This window comes from Capra hircus, chromosome 4 (assembly GCF_001704415.2).
Source record: "Capra hircus breed San Clemente chromosome 4, ASM170441v1, whole genome shotgun sequence".
NCBI lineage: Eukaryota > Metazoa > Chordata > Mammalia > Artiodactyla > Bovidae > Capra > Capra hircus.
The window spans coordinates 76,159,765-76,181,842 of record NC_030811.1 but is presented as its reverse complement, the minus strand read 5'-3'; the positions used below and the strand labels follow the sequence as shown (position 1 = coordinate 76,181,842).

The 22,078-nt window shown below is 37.0% G+C and overlaps 1 protein-coding gene across 1 annotated transcript in view; it reads left to right on the top strand.

The window, feature by feature from the left end:
* FAM185A (family with sequence similarity 185 member A) overlaps nt 1-12,755 on the top strand; it is a 74,648-nt gene extending 61,893 nt beyond the window's left edge. Inside the window, exon 8 of the mRNA XM_005679100.3 lies at nt 10,809-12,755. Coding sequence (XP_005679157.2) covers nt 10,809-10,921 — 113 coding nt within the window. The 3' untranslated portion in view covers nt 10,922-12,755. The remainder of the gene's footprint in view (nt 1-10,808) is intronic.

Sequence of the window (22,078 nt, the reverse complement as noted above, 5' to 3'; positions counted from 1 at the left end):
GGGCAACTAAGTCCATGCATCACAACTAGTGAGTCTGCATGCTGTAGAACCCACGCTCTGCAACAAGAGATGCCACCCATGACGATAAGCCCATGCACCACTACTAAAGAGTAGCCCCCTCTTGCCACAACTAGAGAAGGCCCCTGCACAGCAGTGAAGACTCAACACAACAACAACAACAACAAAAGAAAGGTTACTGAATGTTGAGTGGGGAAATATTGGAAAGGACAGTGGTGGGTGAAAGAAAAGTTAATGATCATTGACAGGTTATCACAGTAATTCAGAGGAAAGAGTTTAGTGGCCTAGACTCCACAATGATCTGTTTTAAACCAAACAAGTGAATAAAAAACCTTTAAATTTTGGTTGAAAAACATAGATACAAGTATACCTCATTTTATTGTACTTTACTTTATTGTACTTCACAGATACTGTGTTTTTCACAAATTGAAGTTTTGTGACAATTCTGCATGGAGCTTGTATATTGGTGCCATTTTTTTCCAGAACATTTGCTTCCTTTGTGTCTCTGTATCTCATTTTGGTAGTTCTCTCAGTATTTTAATTTTTAAAATTGTTATTATATGTGTTTTGGTGACCTGTGATCTTTGATGCTACTGTTAAAATTGTTCTGGGACACCATGATGATCTCCCTATGAGACATTGAACTTAATCAATAAAGGTTCTGTGCCATCTGATTGCTCCACCAATTGGCTGTTCACCTGTCTCTCTCCCTCTCCTCAGATCTCCCTGTTTCCTGAGAGACAACATTATTGAAATAGGGTAGTGAAATAACCCTACAATGGCCTATAATAAGTGTTCAAGTGAAAGGAAGAGTTCTAAGGAACTCTTAGAATGAAAGGAAGAGTTCTAAGTGTTCAAGTGAAAGGAATAAACTTCCAAGTGAAAGGAAGAGTCCTAAGCGTTCAAGTGACAGGAAAAGTTGCATATCTCTCACTTTAAATCAAAAGCTAGAAATGATTAAGCTTAATGAGGAGCACTTGTTGAAGCCAAAATAGAATGTAAACTTGGCCTCTTGCACCAAACAGGTAAACAAGTTATGAATGCAAAGGAAAAGTTCTTGAAGGAAACTAAAAGTGGTACTTCAGTGAACACATGAATGATTAGAAAGTGAAACAGCCTTATTGTTGATACGGTGAAAGTTTTCGTGGTTTGGATAGAAGATCAAGCCAGCCACAACATTCCCTTAAGCCAAAACCTAATTCAGAGAAAATCCCTAATTCTCTCCAATTCTACAAAGGCTGAGAAGGATGAGGAAGCTACAAAAGGAAACTTTGAAGTTAACAGAGTATGGTTTAAGGAAAGAAGCCATCTCCATATCTTAAAAGTGCAAGGTGAAATAGCAAATGCTAATGTACAAACTGTAGCAAGTTATCCAGAAGATCTAACAAAGGTATTTAATGAATGTGACTGCACTAAACAATAGATTTTCAATGTAGAAGAAACAGCCTTATATTGGAAGAAAATTCCATCTAGGACTTTTGTAGCTAGAGAAGTCAATGTCTGGCTTCAAAGCTTCAGAAGACTTTATGAGGGTCCAGTGCAGCTGGTGACTTAAAGTTGAAGTATTGTTCATTTTCCATACCAGAAATCCTACACAGCTTCAGAATTTTGCTCAACCTACTCTGCAGGAAAGACTAGAGATCTCCTCAAGAAAATTAGAGATACCAAGGAAACATTTCATGCAAAGATGGGCACAATACAGAGCAGAAACGATATGGACTTAACAGAAGATATTAAGAGGTGGCAAGAATACAAAGAAGAACTATACAAAAAAGATCTTAATGACCCAGATAACCACGACGGTGTGATCACTCACCTAGAGCCAGACATCCTGGAATGCGAAGTCAAGTGGGCCTAAAGAAAATAGAAAAAGCAACAGAATTCCAGAAAAACATCTACTTCTGCTTCATTGAATATGGTAAAACCTTTGACTATGTGGATCACAACAAACTGGAAAATTCTTCAAGAGATAGGAATACCAGACCACCTTACCTGCCTCTTGAGAAATCTGTGTGCAGGTCAAGAAGCAATAGTTAGAACTAGACTTCGAATAACGGACTGGTTCCAGATTGGGAAAGGAGTACATCAAGGCTGTATTTTGTCACCCTGCTTATTTAACTTCTATGCAGAGTACATCATGAGAAATGCCAGGCTGCATGAAGTGCAAGCTGGAATCAAGACTGCCAGAGAAATATCAATAGCTTCAGATATGCAGATGACACCACCCTTATTGCAGAAAGCAAAGAAAAACTAAAGAGCCTCTTGATGAAAGTGAAAGAGGAGAGTGAAAAAGTTGGCTTAAAACTCAACATTCAGAAAACTAAGATCACAGAATCCTGTCCTACCTCTTCATGGCAGATAGATGGGGAAATAATGGAAACAGTTATTTTGGGGGGCTCCAAACTCAATGCAGATGGTAACTACAGCCATGAAATTAAAAGACACTGCTCCTTGGAAGAAAACTATGACCAACATAGACAGCATAATAAAAAGCAGAGACATTACTTGACCGACAAAGGTCCATTTAGTCAAAGCTGTGGTTTTTCCAGTTGTCATGTACAGATAGATGTAAGAGTTGGACCATAAAGAAAGCTAAGCACTGAAGAATTGATGCTTTTGAACTGTGGTGTTGGAGAAGACTCTTGAGAGTCCCTTGGACTACAGGGAGATCCAGCCAGTCCATCCTAAAGGAAATCTGTCCAAAACATTCATTGGAAGGACTGATGCTGAAGCTGAAGCTCCAATACTTTGGCCACCTCATGTGAGGAACTGACTCATTGGAAAAGATGCTGGGAAAGATTGAAGGCAGTAGGAGAAGGGGACGGTAAAGGATGAGATGGTTGGATGGAATCATCAACTCGATGGACATGAGTTTGTACAAGCTCTGGGAGTTGGTGATGGATAGGGAAACCTGGCGTGCTTCAGTCCATGGTGTCACAGAGTCAGACAGGACTGAGTGACTGAACCTAACTGATTCTGCCTGTACTCTAGAAATGGAACAGCCAATCCTGGGTTTGTTTTGCACATCTGTTTACAATATGGTTTACTGAATATTTTAAGCTGTTTTAAGCTGACTTTTTTTCCCTACTGCTGAGGGAAAAAAAAGAAATTCAAAATATTGCTTCTCAGACAATGCACCTGGCCACCTAAGAACTGTGATGGAGACATACAATGGTGTTAATATTATTTTCCTGCCTGCTGATGCAACATCCAAGTTGATGTGGAGTAAATTCAACTTTCAAATCTTACTGTTTAAGAAATAAATTTCATAAGGCCCTAGCTGCCAAAGATAGTGATTCCTCTGATGGATCTGAGGAAAACAAACTGAAAACCTGCTGGAATGGATTCATCAGTCTAGATGTCATTAAGAATATTTGATTTCATGGGAAGAGGTCAAATTATCAACAGTGAAAAGAATTTGGAAAAAGTTGAATCCAACCCTCATGGATGACTCTCAGGGGTTCAGGACTTCAGTAGAGGAAGTAACTACAGATACAGTGGAAATGCAAGAAAGCTTGAATTATAAGCAGAGCACAGAAAGATACGACTAAATTACTGCAGTTTCATGATGAAACTTTAATGGTTGAGGAATTGCTTCTGTGAATGGGCAAAGAGAGTGATATTTTTGAGGTGGAATCTAGTCCTGGTGAAGATGCTAGTAGACTGTTGAAATTATAACAAAGGATTTAGAATATCACACAAATTTAATTGATAAAGCAGGAGCAAGCTTTGAGAGGATTAGCTCCAATTTTGAAAGTTCTGCTGTGGGTAAAATGGTGTCAAACAGTATTGCATGCTATGGAGAAATTGTGAAAGGAGGTGTCAGTCAGTAGAGCAAACTTCATTGTTATTTTATTTTAGGAAATTGCCATATCCATTAAATCCTTCAGCAACCACCTCCCTAATCAGTTAGCAGCCATCATCATCAAGGTAAGACCCTCTAAAGGGTCAAATAATGAGCAATTTTTAGCAATATTTTTTACTTTACAATTTATAGATTTTTATTATACTTAAAAATGTATCAAATTTTAAATTATGATTGTAAATGGATGCTGTGAGGAAGATGTATGCTTACCTCATTCGTTATGATGATCCTTAGCCCATTTAATTATTTTTTGTGTTATTATGTCTTATACTCTAGCCTCTGTTTCCTAAACCAGGAAGGATCAAATTGCAGAACAAAGTTTATTTCCTGCTCACAGCCCAAGAATCAGATTCCTGTTGTCAAGTGGCATATGATACACGGAGACCGGGCCCCAAATGGATCCGTAGATTGTCTCTGATATTAGATTAAATCCATGAGAGTGGTAATACAGAGAGATTTCAGATAAAGATTTTAGCAGTCTTTTGTAGAGAGAGCTGTATGAACAAGTTATTAAGTTTAGAGAACCTTTATGTTTCATTTTTATTTCAAAACTGGTGCTCAAAAGTCCACAGATCTCTTTTATGAACTGGATGTAATAATTTAAGAGGTCTTGAAAATCAAAACAGATTGTTTTTTCTGTGGAGATTTCCAATCTGAAACCCAGTTTTGGAAGTAATGAGCAGCTTTATATGTGAGTTGTTATTATAGGCAGCTGAGCTCAGCTCTTCTGGGCCTTCGTTACAGAGTCTGTGAGGCATAGAAACAGAAATACCCTCTCTGCTAAGAGGTCTGGATTGTATCTGTAGCGTGATTTCTATAAGAAACCATGCCAGTAAACTTTAGTTCCTAGGGCTCAGGCTTCCCACAGGGTTAGCATGTGTCAGCCTGTAATTTTATTTGATTTCCTGCTCCATGGTTTCCCTTGTTGTTGCCATTACTGATAAATAAATGTATGTTGTATAATTCTTAAAGTGATTTATAAATACGTGCTATTCTAAGGTCAAAAGAAAGCCTGGAACTTTAGGCTAAAACACTTACCTACTAAAGAGTTATGCACAGTGTATTCTTTGGGATATATTATCTGATCCTTTTGAGATCCTTGATTCTAAAGTTTTGTGTTCTATCCATATATGATAGGGCTTCCCTGGTATCTCAAATGATAAAGAATCTGCCTGCAATGTGGGAGACCTGAGTTCAATCCCTGGGTTGGGAAGATTCCCTTGATATGACAAGGGCATGGCAACCCACTCCAGTATACTTGCCTGGAGAATCCCCATGGATAGAGGAGTCTGGTGGGCTGCAGTCCATGGGGTCACTAAGAGTCAGACACGACTGAGCTACTAAGCACAGCACAGCATATATATATGGTAAATTGGATAGGTGGTAAATAGCTTAGGTCAGATATTTCTAGAAATAAATTGACTTCTCTACTAAGTTTTAAACTGGATTCACCAACTTAAATTTGAAACCTCCCCATTGTATATCAAGCCATTCTCTTAAGACCAGAAGTGCATGTGGTACAAAGTTCTTCTGTCTTAAAAGTGCCCCAATTTAAATGATTAGAGAGTATTAAAAATAAAATATGTTGTCAGCCAAACAGTTGTTTGTTTGACATTGTCTGCATGGTAGGGAGAGTGGTATTAAATATTACTGGGTTCACTTTTAGTCAAACTGTAAATGTAAAGCATGATAAAAGTAAGTTCATTTGGGATCAAAATAAACTACCAAGTCAGAAGAGAGTTCTCAGCTTGTTTGTATGCCAGAAACTTATATATTTAATGGTATTGTGATTTCTATTGGAAAACTAGTTCATTGGTTGGAAAAGAGGTTGAAATGAGACTAAGCCCAGAGGATGCCACTTTTAAGAGCTAGAGACAATATTTTCTTTCCAAACAAGAAAAAAAGTCTAGTCTTTTGACATGACTCATAGGAATAACTTTTTTTTAGAACACACAAGTTTTGGTTTTCTTCCAGTTTATAGCATTTGGAGAAATGTTGATTTGACAGTCATGTAGATGTGCTTCAGGATGACTAGGAAGAAATTTGGTAGCATGGAAGAATGCTATAGGTTTATGGCTGGCTGCTTAAAACTACGTTGACAGAGAGTTAATGTAGAAACTGCCTTCAGATTATTTGTGCTATTAAGGTATTTTTGTTTCTCCATTTTGTTAAAGTTTAACTTCCTGGGAATGTATTAGATAGATATCAGCTTTGTTTGTTAAGGTTTACCAAAAAAGGAAGGTCAGGTTTTGTTTCTATTCATCCGCAAACTTTACCTGTTAAGGACAGATTGTGAATGTTATATTTTTCAGGCTACATATGGTTTCTGTTGTGTATTCTTTTTTTTTTTTTAATAACCCTTTAAAAATGTGGAAGTCATACTTAGCTCTTGGCCTATAAAAACAGGCCTCAGGCCAGATTTGGCCTGTGGGCCATAATTTGCTGACTCTCTAGACTAGAGATCAAAGTGCAGACCCCAGTCTTAGAGCATGTAAATTCTGTGATGCCTGGGTTTGTTTCTTTTTATTTTGTTTTCATGTTTATTTTGGTCATTCAAGAAAGACTGAACTGTAGCCAAATCTTAGCCTGAGGAAACTCTTCCCAGTAATGAAGAAAAAAAGATTTGTGCACATAGAAGTATAATAATGTAAAATTTAAGAAACAGTACAGCCATAGAAAATTTAAGATAGCAAGTGAAAATACAAAAACATGTTCAATATCGCTAGTCAATCATGAGATATGAATTAAAACCAGAATGAGATGCTACTACATACCTATTAGCATGGCCAAAATAAGAAATACTGATAATATCAAATACTGGCAAGGATGTGGAGAGATTGGGTCTCTCCTGCATTGCTGTTGGGTGTGTAAAATAATATAGCCACTCCTGAATTCAGCCTGTCATTTTGTTAAAAAAAAAACAAAACAAAACTAAGTGTAAAACTACCATATGATCCATATGACATTCCTGGGCATTTACTTTGGAGAAATGAAGCTTAGTGTTTCACATAAAAACCTGTACATAGGTATTCATAGCTTTATTTCCAATAGGCCCAAGCTGGAAATGACTAAAATATACTTCTACCAGTAAATTGTCACACACACTGTGTGATATGTCCATACATTGGAGTACTGTTCAGTAATGAAAAAGAACGATCTATTAATACAACTTTGCTAGAACCTAAAGGCATTATGCTGAGTGAAAATAGCCAGACTAAAATTGAATTTCTAGAAATGAAAGCTGCTTTATCTGAGATGAGAAATACAGTTGGTGGAATTAGACACAGAATAATATTTCTTGGGCAAAACTGATTAATTGTATACTTGCGTAGTCTACTGTTGACTTTGTCATTATCCATGATAATTGAGAGAAAATACAATGATGGGCAGCATTAAACTAGCTCAAAAACACTTTCTTGTAGAAATTTGTTAAGATGTCCTGGGTTGCACTTTTGTCAAAGGAAGACTGTATGTAAACAGTTTAAGAATGTTGACAACATTAAAATATTTGGCATGTGCTTGTGTTTGGTATTAGAGCTTTTGTTTGTGAAATACATAAAATAATAAGATTTCAAAGTAATTATTTTCATGCTTTTTCTTAAGTGTATAATTTATTTTCTTAGCCAGCTGGTAAGCTTTTTGAGGATATTAGCATGTCTATACATTGTTTAAACCTCCCTAAGATATTTAGCATGGTGCTTCCCACTTTGGGTGGTCATTAGTGTTTATAATATAAAAGAGGGAATCCTCCAACTGTGATGCAATGAAATTTAGTCGGTTCCCTATAAGACAGCACCAGAATTATCCCTCTGAACCCAATGTAAATAAACTCAGTTACAGGGCTTGGAGTGGGGAGTGCTGGGGTAGGTGGCAGGAAGAAGCTCACCTTAGTCAAGATGCTTAAGCCTATTTTTAAACAAGAGACAGAAATTTTGCCAGTTACCTTACAGCCCTATCCTTGTCCATGGCTAATGCTGATTAGATCAGGTTCATTTTGGGTTAAATAATGTGTTCAGTTCAGTTCAGTCACTCAGTCGTGACCGACTCTCTGCGACCCTATAAATTGCAGCACACCCGGAGTTCACCCAAATTCATGTCCATCAAATCGGTGATGCCATCCAGCCATCTCATCCTCTCTCATCCCCTTCTCCTCCTGCCCCCAATCCCTCCCAGCATCAGAGTCTTTTCCAGTGAGTCAACTCTTCACATGAGGTGGCCAAAGTACTGGAGTTTCAGCTTTAGCATCAGTCCTTCCAAAGAACACCCATGACTGATCTCCTTTAGAATGGACTGGTTGGATCTCCTTGCAGTCCAAGGGACTCTAAAGAGTCTTCTCCAACACCACAGTTCAAAAGCATCAATTCTTTGGCGCTCAGCCTTCTTCACAGTCCAACTCTCACATCCATACATGACCACTAGAAAAACCATAGCCTTGACTAGACAGACCTTTGTTGGCAAAGTAATGCCTCTGCTTTTGAATATGCTGTTTAGGTTGGTCATAACTTTCCTTCCAAGGAGCAAGCTTCTTTTAATTTCATGGCTGCAATCACCAAGTGTAACACCTCTCAATTAGGTATTTAGAAATCAATCAATCATATAAATGTCCAACTTGAATATTTATATACTTGGGTAAATTTGAACATGGCAGATTTTGAGAGCAAATGCATAAGTTTAAAAACATCCTGAGAGTAAACTTTTTTCCCCAATTAATGGAAGCCAAGCCACATGGGGATAGAATAGTCATTTCCCATTTCTTGGTCAAAAAATATTGCCTGATTTTCATTGGCAAAGGGAATTAAAAAAGGAACAAGGTTTCTGCAACCCCAAGTTCCAATCCTTGTTACAAGATTTTTGTAGGAAGGAATTTATAAACTTTACAAATTAGAATTAGAGTCTCCATAGATTCAACCCAAAGTTCAGAGCTTTTAGTAAATTACTTATTGGCAAGAGAAAGCTCTTTTCCAGCAAGCTAAATGGAACTTTATAAACTGTCTTACTTGTATTTTTCATAAGCTAAAATCACTTGTGTGTTCAGTTTATTAATAGTAATAGCACTGCATGGTCTCTATTGCTGCAGAAGGAAATAGGTAGATTTGGCTTCTCTTTCCATAAGCAAGCAACTCATGATTGGGGAGGTAAAAGTTCTTACTTTTTAAAAGATTGTAATAATGATCTGTTAAATGCAGTACAGGCACACAAAGATGAAGAGATTAAAATTGACAAAATTGTGAATCCTTTAATAATGAAGATTAGAGGAAAAAGAAGCCTCTAACACAAAGATTCACCAGTTGAATGAGAAAGATTTTAAGCAGTTTCATGAGAAGTTGGGATATGATGATACTGGAAATACAGCAAAAGAAATGGAAGGAAAAATCTCCAGAGGAAGTCACTGAATACTCAACTATCTTTTGTGAAAGATGCAGTAAAGAAATAGACAAGATTATGGCTCAAATCAAAGGGGAGAGGCAAGAATTCAGAGAGTTTATATCAAAGATACAAAGTCTTGACACAAAGACTGAATGGTACAAAGTACCTTTTCAGCAGGTGGGAACATCATATATACTAAGGAAGGAGAAAACTATAGTAGAGAAGAGAGTTTGTTTCCTTGATTTGTGTGCTTGGATTCAACAAAGAAAATGTATATGATGAATTCAGACAGTGTATTTACAATATTCCTCAGTTCAGATTTGACTGGTTTCTTAAGTCCAGAATTGCAGTGGAACTCCAGAGGTATAACACCTTAACTACCTTGATTGAAAGAAAAAAGAGAACTAGAAGACTAGAGACGGAGAAGGCAATGGCACCCTACTCCAGTACTCTTGCCTGGAAAATCCCATGGACGGAGGCTGCAGTCCATGGGGTTGCTAAAGAGTTAGACATGACTGAGCGACTTTACTTTCACTTTTCACTTTCATCCATTGGAGGAGATGGCGGCCCACTCCAGTGTTCTTGCCTGGAGAATCCCAGGGACGGGGGAGCCTGGTGGGCTGCCGTCTATGGGGTCGCACAGAGTCGGACACGACTGAAATGACTTAGCAGCAGCAGCAGACTAGAGATGGCAAAAAAAAAAAAAACAGGTGAGCACAATGATTGCCATAGCCCATTAGCTTGAAAGTTTCCAGGCTGTTGGGCAGGGAGAGGGGTAACACAGGTAGAGGGCTGTTAGAGTTAACAAGAGAAAGTTCCAGAGTGAGCCGGGTTATACAGGGTGCCCATGACTATTTAGCAAAGTATGGATCAGCATGTGTGTAAGGAAACCACCTGAGACATGCTACCATGTGAACAAACCTTAAAATAATTATGCTGAAAGAACCTAGATATTTTTTAAAAGACTACATACGGTACATATTGTATGAGTCTATTTATTAAAATCTTAGCAAATGAAATGAATTCATAGTGACACAAAGTAGATTAGTAATTGTTGAGAGATTGGAAGAGGTGCAGATACGACAGGCATGGCAGAGCAGGAGGGAAATATTACAAAGGGACACAAGAAAACTTTTGGGAGTGATGGATATGTTCATTTTTTTTTTAATCGAAGGATAATTGCTTTACAGAATTTTGTTGTTTTCCGTCAAACCTCTTGAGGATGGCTTTTCAGACTTTTCATATGTAAAAGCTTATTACATTACATACTTTAAATACATGCATTATTTAGTCAGTTATGCTTAAATAAAGCTCTTTTTAAAACTTGCATACAAAAATGAATAAATAAAAAACAGTTTCCACGTTGTTTTGAGGAAAAGAAAGGAGAGAATAAGCCCAGGTAACTAACCTCTTTGCAACTCTTCCAATTCAGGCTATCTTTACTAAGATTTTTGCTGTTTGAAATGCTTTTTAGTTTTAGAGATGTATTGTTAGGATATATGTAGTCAGTATTGCTCTTGTCAGTCAGGATATAACTTTATGCAATTTTGTGTTTCAGGATTCCTGAATCAAACAAGCGAACATGAAAAATGGATTAAGGCTGATGCCCCAAAAGGAACTATACGTTTTAGAAGCCAAAGCTGGTTTCAGTCTCTGAAGCTGCAGGACTGAATGACTTGAATTATATTTCTAATTTTTAACAATGACTAGTAGATCTATGACTACAAAAAAGCAAATACCAGTGTTCATACAAATGTTGAAAACAATAAACTGGAATGTCTTGGAGAAATCTTTTCAAAATTTGTACTTTGCTGTTAGTTTTCTTTCGTAACAAATTACCACAAACTTAATGACTTTGAAAAATACCTGTTTGTCCTGGGATCTCCTGGATGCTGCCACTACCTAGCACTAGCCCCAAGGCCTCTATAGTCAACCACCTCTTTACCTGGTTCCATCAACCAATGGCCAGCAGCCTCTGCACAAGGAAGCACCTGGCAACCAAACTGATCAGGGGCCAACCAAGCCTACCAGACCACCTACACAGTGAGTCTGCCAAAACAGAAAGACCCATGCCCTCATAGGGGGAACTCCTAAGGCATATAGCTTTTGATGAGAGGAGAGTGCACTGCTGGAACACAGAAGATCATTTCTTCATGACTGGAAGACTTAACCAACATGTCAGATACATAAAAAACAAAAACAGCTAGTTAGGCAAAATGAGGCAACAGAGGACCATGTTCCAAACAAAGGATTGAGATAAAACCGCAGAAGAAGAACTAAGTGAAGTGGGAGATATGAAATCTAACCAAGAAAGAGTTTTAGGATATCATCATAAAAATGGCCAAAGAACTTAGGAAAAGAATGGCTGCAAAGACTGATAAGTTAGAAGTTTTTAACAAAGAAAAAAAGAACAACCAAACAGATGAAGAATATAATAACTGAAATGAAAAATACAGTAAAATCAATCAGTAGTAGACTAATACAGAGGAATGGATCTGAAGCTGGAAAACAGAGTAGTGGAAATCAGTTATGCTGAAGAGAAAACAATGAATAGAAATGACGTTTCAAGAGACTTCTGAGACAACGTCAAGCTCATTTTTATTTGCATTTTAGGATCCCCACAGAACAGAGAGAAAGAGGCTAAGAACATAATTGAAGACATAATAGCTGAAAACTTTCCTATCTTGGAAAAAACAAACAAAACCCAAAATTAGTCAAAGGGAAGAAATCATAAAAATCAGAGCAGAAATAAATGAAGTAGACTCTTAAAAAATACAATAGAAAAGATCAGTGAAGCTAAGAGCTTATTCTTGGAAAAGATAATCTGAATTGATAAACCATTAGCCAGATTGATTGAGAAAAGAAAGATCCAAATCAATAAAGTCAGAAATGAAAAAGGAGAAGTTACAACTGATGCTACTGGAATACAAAGGACCATAAGAGACTACTGCAAACAACTATATGTCAAAAAAGGGGACAACATTGAAGAAATAGGCAGATCCTAAAAATGTATGCTAAAAGGAATCAATAGTAGACTCCCAAGACTGACTCAGAAGTAGAAAATATGAACAAATCAATTATAAGTAATGAAATTGAATTAGTGACAAAAAATTCCCAACAAACAAAAAGTCCATGACCAGATGGCTTCACAGATGAAGCCTAGCAAACATTTAGAGACTAGTTAGCATTTATGCTTCTTAAACTATTCCAAAAAATTGCAGAGGAAAGAACACTGCTGAACTCATCCCACATGGCCAGAATCACCATAAGATCAAAACTAACAAAGATAATTATACACATATACAAATTATAGGCCATTATAACTGATGAATATTGATGTGAAAATCCTCAACAAAATATTGTCAAATCAAATCCAACAATACAGCAAAAGGATCATACATGGTGATCAAGTGGGATTTATCTCAGGGATGCAAGAATTTCTCAGTATACACAAATCAATCAATGTGATACACCATATTAACAAACTGAATAATAAAAACCACATGATCATCTCCATAGGAGGAGGAAAAGGTTTTGACAAAGTTCAGCATTCATTTGTGTTTTTAAAACGCTCTAGAAAATGGGCCTAGAGAGTACATACCTCAGCATAATAAAGACCATATATGACAAAGCAGTGCAAACGTACTTAGTGGTTAAAAGCTGAAAGCATTTACTCTAAGATCAGGAACAAGACAAGGATGCCCACTCTTGCCAGTTTTACTCAGCATAGTTTTGGAATTTCTTGCCACAGCAGTCAGACAAAAAAAAAAGGAATAAATGGAATCCAGATTGGAAAGGAAGAAGTAAAACAGTCACTCTTTGCAGATGATATACTGTACACAGAAAATCCTAAAGATGATACTGACAAAACTACTAGAGCTTATCACTAAATTAGTGAAGTTGCAGGATACAAAATTAATACAGAGAAATCTGTTATTTGCACACTAACAATGAACTATCAGAGAAATTAAGAAAACAATCCCATTTACCATCTCATCAAATATAATAAAATACTTAAGAATAAACTTACCTAAAGAGGTAAATGTTTGTATTTGGAAAACTATAAGACACTGGATGAAAGAAATGGAAGGTAATTCAAACAGGTGGAAAGGTATGCCATGTTCATTGATGGGAAAATTTAATTTTATAAAATGACCATACTAACCAGAGCAGGCTACAGATTCAGTGTAATCTCTATCAAAATACTAAGGGCATTTTTTCACATGATTAAGTATTTCTAAAATTTGTATGGTAACACAGAAGACCCTAAATAACTAAATGATCTTCAAAGAAGAAGGAAGCTGGAAGAATCACATGCTCTGACTTCAGACTGTACTAAAAGCTAGAGTAATCAAAACAGCATGGAATTGGCACAAAAACAAGGGTGCAGATCAGTGGAACAGAACAGAGAGCCAAGAAATAAACCCACGCACTTATGGTCAATTAATCTGTGACAAAGTAGGCAAGAATATATAATAGGAAAAAAAAAACAAATAAACAGTCTTTTCAATAAGTGGTCCTGGGAAAACTGGTCAGGTACATGTAAAAGAATAAAATTAGAATATTCTCTTAACATCATATGCAAACACAAATTAAGGATGAGTTAAAGAATTAAATGTAATACCAGAAACAAAAGGTCAAAAAGAAAGCATAGGTGGAACACTCTTTGACATAAATTGTAGCAATATTTTGGATGAGCTCTCCTAAAGCAAAGAAAGTGGAAACAAAAGTAAATGGGACCTGATTAAATTTAAAAGCTTTTGCACAGTATAGGAAATCATCAACAAAATAAAAAGACAGCCTACTGAATGGGAGAAAATATTTGCAAATTATACAGCCATTAGAGGCTTATATCCAAAGTATATGAACAGCTCTTACAACTCAATGTAAAAAAAAAAAAAAAGATTAAAAAATGGGTAGAAGTTCCAAATAGACATTTTTTTCCCAAACAAGTCATACCAATGGCCATCATCACTTGAAAAGATGCTCAACATCATAATAATCAGAGAAATTCAAATTAAAAGCATAATGAGATGTCACATTTGTCAAAATAGCTCTCATCATAAAATACCACAAATAAAAAATATTGGTAAGGATGTGGAGGAAGGGGAACCTTCTTATACTTAATGGGCATGTAAATTGGTGCAGCCACTATAGAGAACAGTATGGAAGTTTTGCAAAAAAAAAAAAACCTAGGACTAACATAAAACCCAGCAAGTCTACTCCTGGTTATTTATCTGAAAAAAACAGTAATTTGAAAAGATACTTGTACCCCAATATTAATAGCATTTACAATTGCTAAGATATGGAAGCAACCTAAGTGTTGTGTCCTATGTAAGTGTCCACTAACAGGTGAATGAATAAAAAAGATGTGGTATATATAAATACAATAAGGGACTTACCTATTGATCTAGTGGCTAAGACTCCACACTCCAGGGAGCCAGATCCCATATGCTACAACTGAGAGTTTGCATGCTGCAGTGAAGATTGAAGATCCCAGATGCCACAACTAAGAACCAGTTCAGTTCAGTTCAGTTCAGTTCAGTGGCTCAGTCATGTCTGACTCTGCGACCCCATGAATCGCAGCACGCCAGGCCTCCCTGTCCATCACCATCTCCCGGAGTTCACTCAGACTCAACGTCCATCGAGTCCGTGATGCCATCCAGCCATCTCATCCTTGGTCGACCCCTTCTCTTCCTGCCCCCAATCCCTCCCAGCATCAGAGTCTTTTCCAATGAGTCAACTCTTTGCATGAGGTGGCCAAAGTACTGGAGCTTCAGCTTTAGCATCATTCCTTCCAAAGAAATCCCAGGGTTGATCTCCTTTAGAATGGACTGGTTGGATCTCCTTGCAGTCCAAGGGACTCTCAAGAGTCTTCTCCAACACCACAGTTCAAAAGCATCAATTCTTTGGCACTCAGCCTTCTTCACAGTCCAACTCTCATATCACAGTCAGATAAATAAACAAATATTTAAATACAATGGACTACTACTCAGCCATGAAAAAGAATGAAAATTTCCGCAACATGGATGGACCTGGAGGGTACTATGCTAAGTGAAAGTAGTCAGAGAAATATGCATACTATATAATATCACTTATATGTGGGACCTGAAAAATATAGTTACTGAATGTAATTTTTAAAAAAGAAACATACTCACAGATACAGAGAACATGCGAGTGGTTACCAGTACGGAGAGGAAAGTGGGGAGGAACAGGATATGGGTAGGGTATTAAGAGGTACAAACTGCTATTTATAAAATAAGCTGCAAGGATATATAGTATAACATGGGATATAGCCAATTTTTTATAATAACTAAAATGGAATATAACCTTTAAAAATTGTCAGTCACTATGTTGAATACTTTAAACTTACATAATATTGTATACCAACCATACCTCATTAAAATTTTTTTTAATATGAATTATTAAGCTAAAAAAAACCCTGTTCATCAGCTCACTGTTCTGTAGATCAGGAGCTCAGTGTGGTTAGAGTCTCTGCTCACGGTATTGCAAGGCTGGACTTAAGGTGTTGGCCAGACTGAATTCTCATCTGGATGATCTGAGAAATAGTCTACTTCCAAGCTCATTCATATTACTGGCAAACTCCAGTTCATCATGACTGTGTGACTGAGATCTATGTTTCCATTCTGTCAGTTGGCAATCACTCTAAGCTGCTAGAGACCACCTGCATCCCTTCTCATGTGGCCCTCTCCATTTTCAAGCCAGCAATAATGCAATTAGTCCATCTCATATTTTGAATATCTGAGGTTTTTTTCCTGCAACCAGCTTGAGATAACTGCTTTTAAAGAGCTCAGAGGATTAGGTAAGGCCTACTCAGGATAATCTTTGTTTTGTCATCTAATGTAATCATAAAATGATATTTCATCATATTCACAGTTTCCACTTAAGAAATTATACAAAAATAGTAGGTAATAAAGGGCAGTTATTTTTAAATTCTTTGTACCAGGGCTCTTGTATAAAATGTTTTCTACTTGGCACTTATTATGACAACAATATAAATTTAAGCTGTGGCTACATCACAAATACATACACAAATAAAGTACATCACAAATGTGATGCAGTTGCTACTAATTCTTTTTGTTTAACGTAATTTAAGGCATAATGCATTCTGGTGGGGGGGTAGCATTCAGCTACTTTATAGCCTGTTATATGAAGATAGATTTTCACTTTTATGGTGACGTACTATCTAAGTTATTTTATGAATTTTCTTTCTGTCAAACATTGCTTACCCCTGGAAGATTTAAATTATACAATACTGAATAGATGTTATCTATTGGATTGTATTTCTTTGCTCTTAAATTCTGATTTTCTAATAAACCTTTCCAAATATGACCTGTAATAGTCTTTTTGTTAATATTTAATTTGTTCGGAGTTCTGTTTTTAACTTTTTATTTCTGAAGCAAAAAGTCAGCTTTGTCAGGTGTCTCACAGTCTCTTTTTAGTTCGTACTTCATAAAATTATAATTTGTATGGGTTTGGACAACACTCATGTTAGTATGTTTGATGTGGTTGTGGTGTGTGTGTATTAAATTATTAAGTAGAGGGCACTGGGAGGCAATAAGGCAATTTTTATCATCTTTTCCACCTGTAATTATATAAACATTTTCATGACTGAAATAAAGTTTATAAACTTGGTCAACAATAGCCAGAAAGCTGAGCATAAACAGCAGTCAACTGTATTTACAATTATTAAAGGAATGGTACATATTTGGATGACAGATTCAAGTCCAAACTGAAAGGTAAAGTCACATATTTTACTGTCTTGAACACGGACCTATATATTTCAAATGCTTAAGATCTGAAGACCTAAGTATCAATAATATTATGGATACCTTGAGTAATTTGCACCCAGAACTTAATTTCACCACTTGTTCACTCCACTTCTTAGTCCCCTTTATAGCCAACCTTTTCTAACACCTACCCTTTTTCTTTCATTTCTGCTACTATAAAATTTGTCTCCCCATAAAGAACAAATGTATCTCTTGTTTTTGTTTAAGACAGGACCTTAATCAAAGAATTTTGGAGCAAGCTTTGACAGTTAAATACCTTGCCTGGTTTCTAGAGAAACATAGTAGGTGTGTTTCTCCTTACTGTTGTTTTACCCAGGCAGGCATTATTCCTTTAGAAAGCAGTTGCATCTTGCATAACTTTCCAGTTATGTGCTTGAAATACTTAGGGGTCAGAAGCCAATTTCTATGCAGCTGCCAGAATCTCCAAATTTAATTAAAAATCACCCTCTGGAACAGTCATCTTATGTCTCGGGTTAGGTGTTAAAATTTCCTACTCAGTTGATTCCGCAGCAGTCCACTTCCAGGAACCATTTCACAGCTAAGTGATACTACTTATTTCAAAAACTTTCAAAACCAACCTAAAAAGGGGGAGGATTACTGAAAGCATTTAGCTAATTTCAGTTCAGTTCAGTTCAGGTCAGTTGCTCAGTCATGTCCAACTCTTTGCGACCCCATGGACTGCAGCACACCAGGCTTCCCTGTCCATCACCAACTCCTGGAGCCTACTCAAACTCATGTTCATCACATCGGTAATGCCATCCAACCATCTCACCCTCAGTTGTCCCCTTCTCCTCCCGTTAAATCTTTCCCAGCATCAGGGTCTTTTCCAATGAGGCAGTTCTTCACATCATCTGGCCCAAGTATTGGAGTTTCAGGTTCAGCTTCAGTCCTTCCAATGAATATTCAGGACTGATTTCCTTTACGATTGACTTGTTGGATCTCCTTGCTATCTAAGGGACTCTCAATAGTATTCTCCAACACCACAGTTCAAAAGCATCAATTCTTTGGTGCTCAGCTTTCTTTATAGTCCAATCTCAAATCCGTACATGACTATTGGAAAAACCATAGCTTTGACTAGATGGCCTTTGTTGGTAAAGTAATGTCTCTGCTTTTTAATATGCTGTCTAGGTTGGTCATAGCTTTTCTTCCAAGGAGCAGGCATCTTTTAATTTCATGGCTATAGTCACCATCTGCAGTGATTTGGGAGCCCAAAAAGTAAAGTCTCACTGTTTCCACTGCTGCCATATCTTTTTGCCATGAAGTGATGATGCGACCAGATACCATGATCTTAGCTTTCTGAATGTTGAGTTTTAAGCCAACTTTTTCACTCTCCTCTTTCACTTTCATCAAGAGGCTCTTTAGTTCTTCTTCACTTTCTGCCATAAGGGTGGTGTCATCTGCATATGTGAGGTTATTGATATTTCTCCCGGCACTCTTGATTCCAGCTTGTGCTTCATCCAGCCCAGCATTTCACATGATGTACTCTGCATAGAAGTTCAATAAGCAGAGTGACGGTATACAGCCTTGATGTACTCCTTTCCTGATTTGGAACCAGTCTGTTGTTCCATGTCCAGTTCTAACTGTTGCTTCTTGACCTACATACAGATTTCTCAGGAGGAAGGTCAGGTGGTCTGGTATTCCCATCTCTTTAAGCATTTTCCAGTTTGTTGTGATCTACACAATCAAAGGCTTTGGTGTAGTCAATAAAGCAAAAGTAGATGTTCTTCTGGAACTCTCTTGCTTTCTCGATGATCCAACGGATGTTGGCAATCTGATCTCTGTTTCCTCTGCCTTTGCTAAATCCAGCTTGAACATCTGGAATTTCACAGTTCATATACTGTTGAAGTCTGGCTTGGGGAATTTTGATCATTACTTTGCTAGCTTGTGAGATGAGTGCAGTTGTGCAGTAGTTTGAACATACTTTGACATTGCCTTTCTTTGGGATTGGAATGAAAACTGACGTTTCCAGTCCTGTGGCCACTGCTGAGTTTTCCAAATTTGGTAGCATACTGAGTGCAGTTTCAGGGCATCATCTTATAGGATTTAAAATAGCTCACCTGGAATTCCATCACCTCCACTAGCTTTGTTTGTAGTGATGCTTCCTAAGGCCCCCTTGACTTCACTTTCCAGGATGTCTGGCCCTAGGTGAGTGATCACACCATAGTGGTTATTTGGGTCATGAAGATCTTTTTTGTATAGTTCTTCTTTGTATTCTTGCCACCTCTTAATATTTTCTGCTTCTGTTAGGTCCATGCCATTTCTGTCCTTTATTGAGCCCATCTTTGCATGAAATGTTCCCTTAGTATCTCTAATTTTCTTGAAGAGATCTCTAGTCTTTCCCATTCTGTTGTTTTCCTCTATTTCTTTGCATTGATCCCAAAGGAAGGCTTTCTTATCTCTCCTTGCTAGTCTTTTGGAACTCTGCATTCAAATGGATATATCTTTCCTTTTCTTCTTTGTCTTTAGCTTCTCTTCTTTTCTCAGCTATTTGTAAGGCCTCCTCAGACAACTGTTTTGCCTTTCTTTTTCTTGGGGATGGTCTTGATCACTTCCTCCTGTACAATGTCACGAAACTTCCATCCATATTTCTTCAGGCATCTATCAGATCTAATCCCTTGAATCTATTTGTCACTTCCACTGTATAATCATAAGGGATTTGATTTAGGTCATAGCTGAATGGTCTAGTGGTTTTCTACTTTCTTCAATTTAAGTCTGAATTTGGCAATAAGGAGTTCATGATCTGAGCCACAGTCAGCTTCCAGTCTTGTTTTTGCTGACTGTATAGAGCTTCTCCATCTTTGGCTGCAAAGAATATAATCAACCTGATTTCGGTATTGACCATTCTGGTGATGTCCATGTATAGAGTCGTCTCTTGTGTTGTTGGAAGAGGGTGTTTGCTATGACCAGTGCATTCTCTTGGCAAAACTCTATTAGCCTTTGCCCTCCTTCATTCCGTACTCCAAGGCCAAATTTGCCTGTTACTCCAGGTATCTCTTGACTTCCTACTTTGCATTCCAGTCCGCTATAATAAAGAGGACATCTTTTTGGGGTGTTAGTTCTATAAGGTCTTGTAGGTCTTCATAGAACCATTCAACTTCAGCTTCTTCAGCATTACTGGTAAGGGCATAGACTTGGATTACTTTGATATTGAATGGTTTGCCTTGGAAACAAACAGATAATTCTGTCGTTTTTGAGACTGCATCTAAGTACTGCATTTTGGAGTCTTTTGTTGACCATGATGGCTACTCCATTTCTTCTTCCCCACAGTAGTAGATATAATGGTCATCTGAGTTAAATTCACCCATTCCAGTCCATTTTAATTCACTGATTCCTAAAATGTCAATGTTTACACTTGCCATCTCCTGTTTGACCACTTCCAATTTGCCTTGATTCATGGACCTAACATTCCAGGTTCCTGCGCAATATTGCTCTTCAATTTCTTTCATATGATCTAGCACTCCCACTCAAAAACTATAATTTGAAAAGATACTTGCACCCCAGTGTTCATTGCAGCACTATTTACAATAGTCAGGACACATGAAAGCAACTTAAGTGTGCATTGGCAGATGAATGGATAAAGAAAATGTGAAATGTATATAGATATGTGTGTGTATATATATATATATATATACATATATATATATATATATATACACACACACACACCAGAATATTACTCAGTCAAAAAAAGAATGAAATCACTTGGAGCAACAAGGATGGACCTAGAAATTATTACACTAAGTGAAGTAAGCCAAAGACAAATATCATATTATACCACTTATATATGGAATCTAAGAAAAAGATACAAACAAACCTATTTACAAAATGAAAATAACCGCACAGACAGAAAGCAAATTTATGGTTACCAAAGGGAGAGGGTGGTGGGAGGAAGGATAAATTAGAAGTTTGGGATTAACATGTACTCACTGCTATATATAAAATAGATAACAAACAAGGATCTTCTGAAAAGCACAGGGAACTATACTCAAGGGTTTGTAATAACTTAGAAAATGACGACCCTGTATGCAAGACAGCAAAAAAGACACAGATGTGTATAGCGGACTTTTGGACTCAGAGGGAGGGGGAGAGGGTGGGATGATTTGGGAGAATGGCATTGAAACATGTATACTATCATGTAAGAATCGAATCACCAGTCTATGTCCGATGCAAGATACAGCATGCTTGGGGCTGGTGCACGGGGATGACCCAGAGGGATGTTGTGGGGAGGGAGGTGGGAGGGGGGTTCATGTTTGGGATCGCATGTACACCCGTGGTGGATTCATGTCAATGTATGTCAAAACCAATACAGTATTGTAAAGTAAAATAAAGTAAAAATAAAAATTAAAAAATAAAAAATAAAATCTTAAATAAAAATTTAAGATTATTAAAAAAATAATAATCCAAAAAGAATATATATGTATGTGCATGCATGTATATAACCAAATCACTGTACTATACACCTGAACTAACACAGCATTGTAAATCAGCTATACTTCAATAAAAAAAGATCTTTCTGAGACATTGTAGGGACAGTGCAAATTTGACTAAAAGGGACTGTTTCTTTTTAATTTGCCTCTGACTGTTAAGTCAAATGTTGAAATGAGTCCTAGGTTAATTGGCATTTAGATCTGTCTTGTTAAGTGTCTAGAAATTATTAGAAAGCTTTGTTTGTTTTTAAAATGTATATCTATATCATTTATAATAAAGCCTTACAGATCCTTAATGTCGTTGCTCTCACTCAAAACCCTTACTATTTTATATAGCCTTCTGCTTTCTTTTCTAAGGAGACGCTTGTAAATTTCTTGTCAAAAACATCACATCTGTCAGGATTGTTTCGTATACAACTGTAACCTAGATTTGATAATCTCATGAAAACAATTTGATTAAGGTAAATTGACGTAGAAAAGTTACATAGTAGCAATACTTGATTTGGCTTTTTTTAATCATGATTGTTAGAAGAACTCATAGATGTATTTACAAACGCATAGCTGGAATAAAAATCTGGAAATGATTTCCA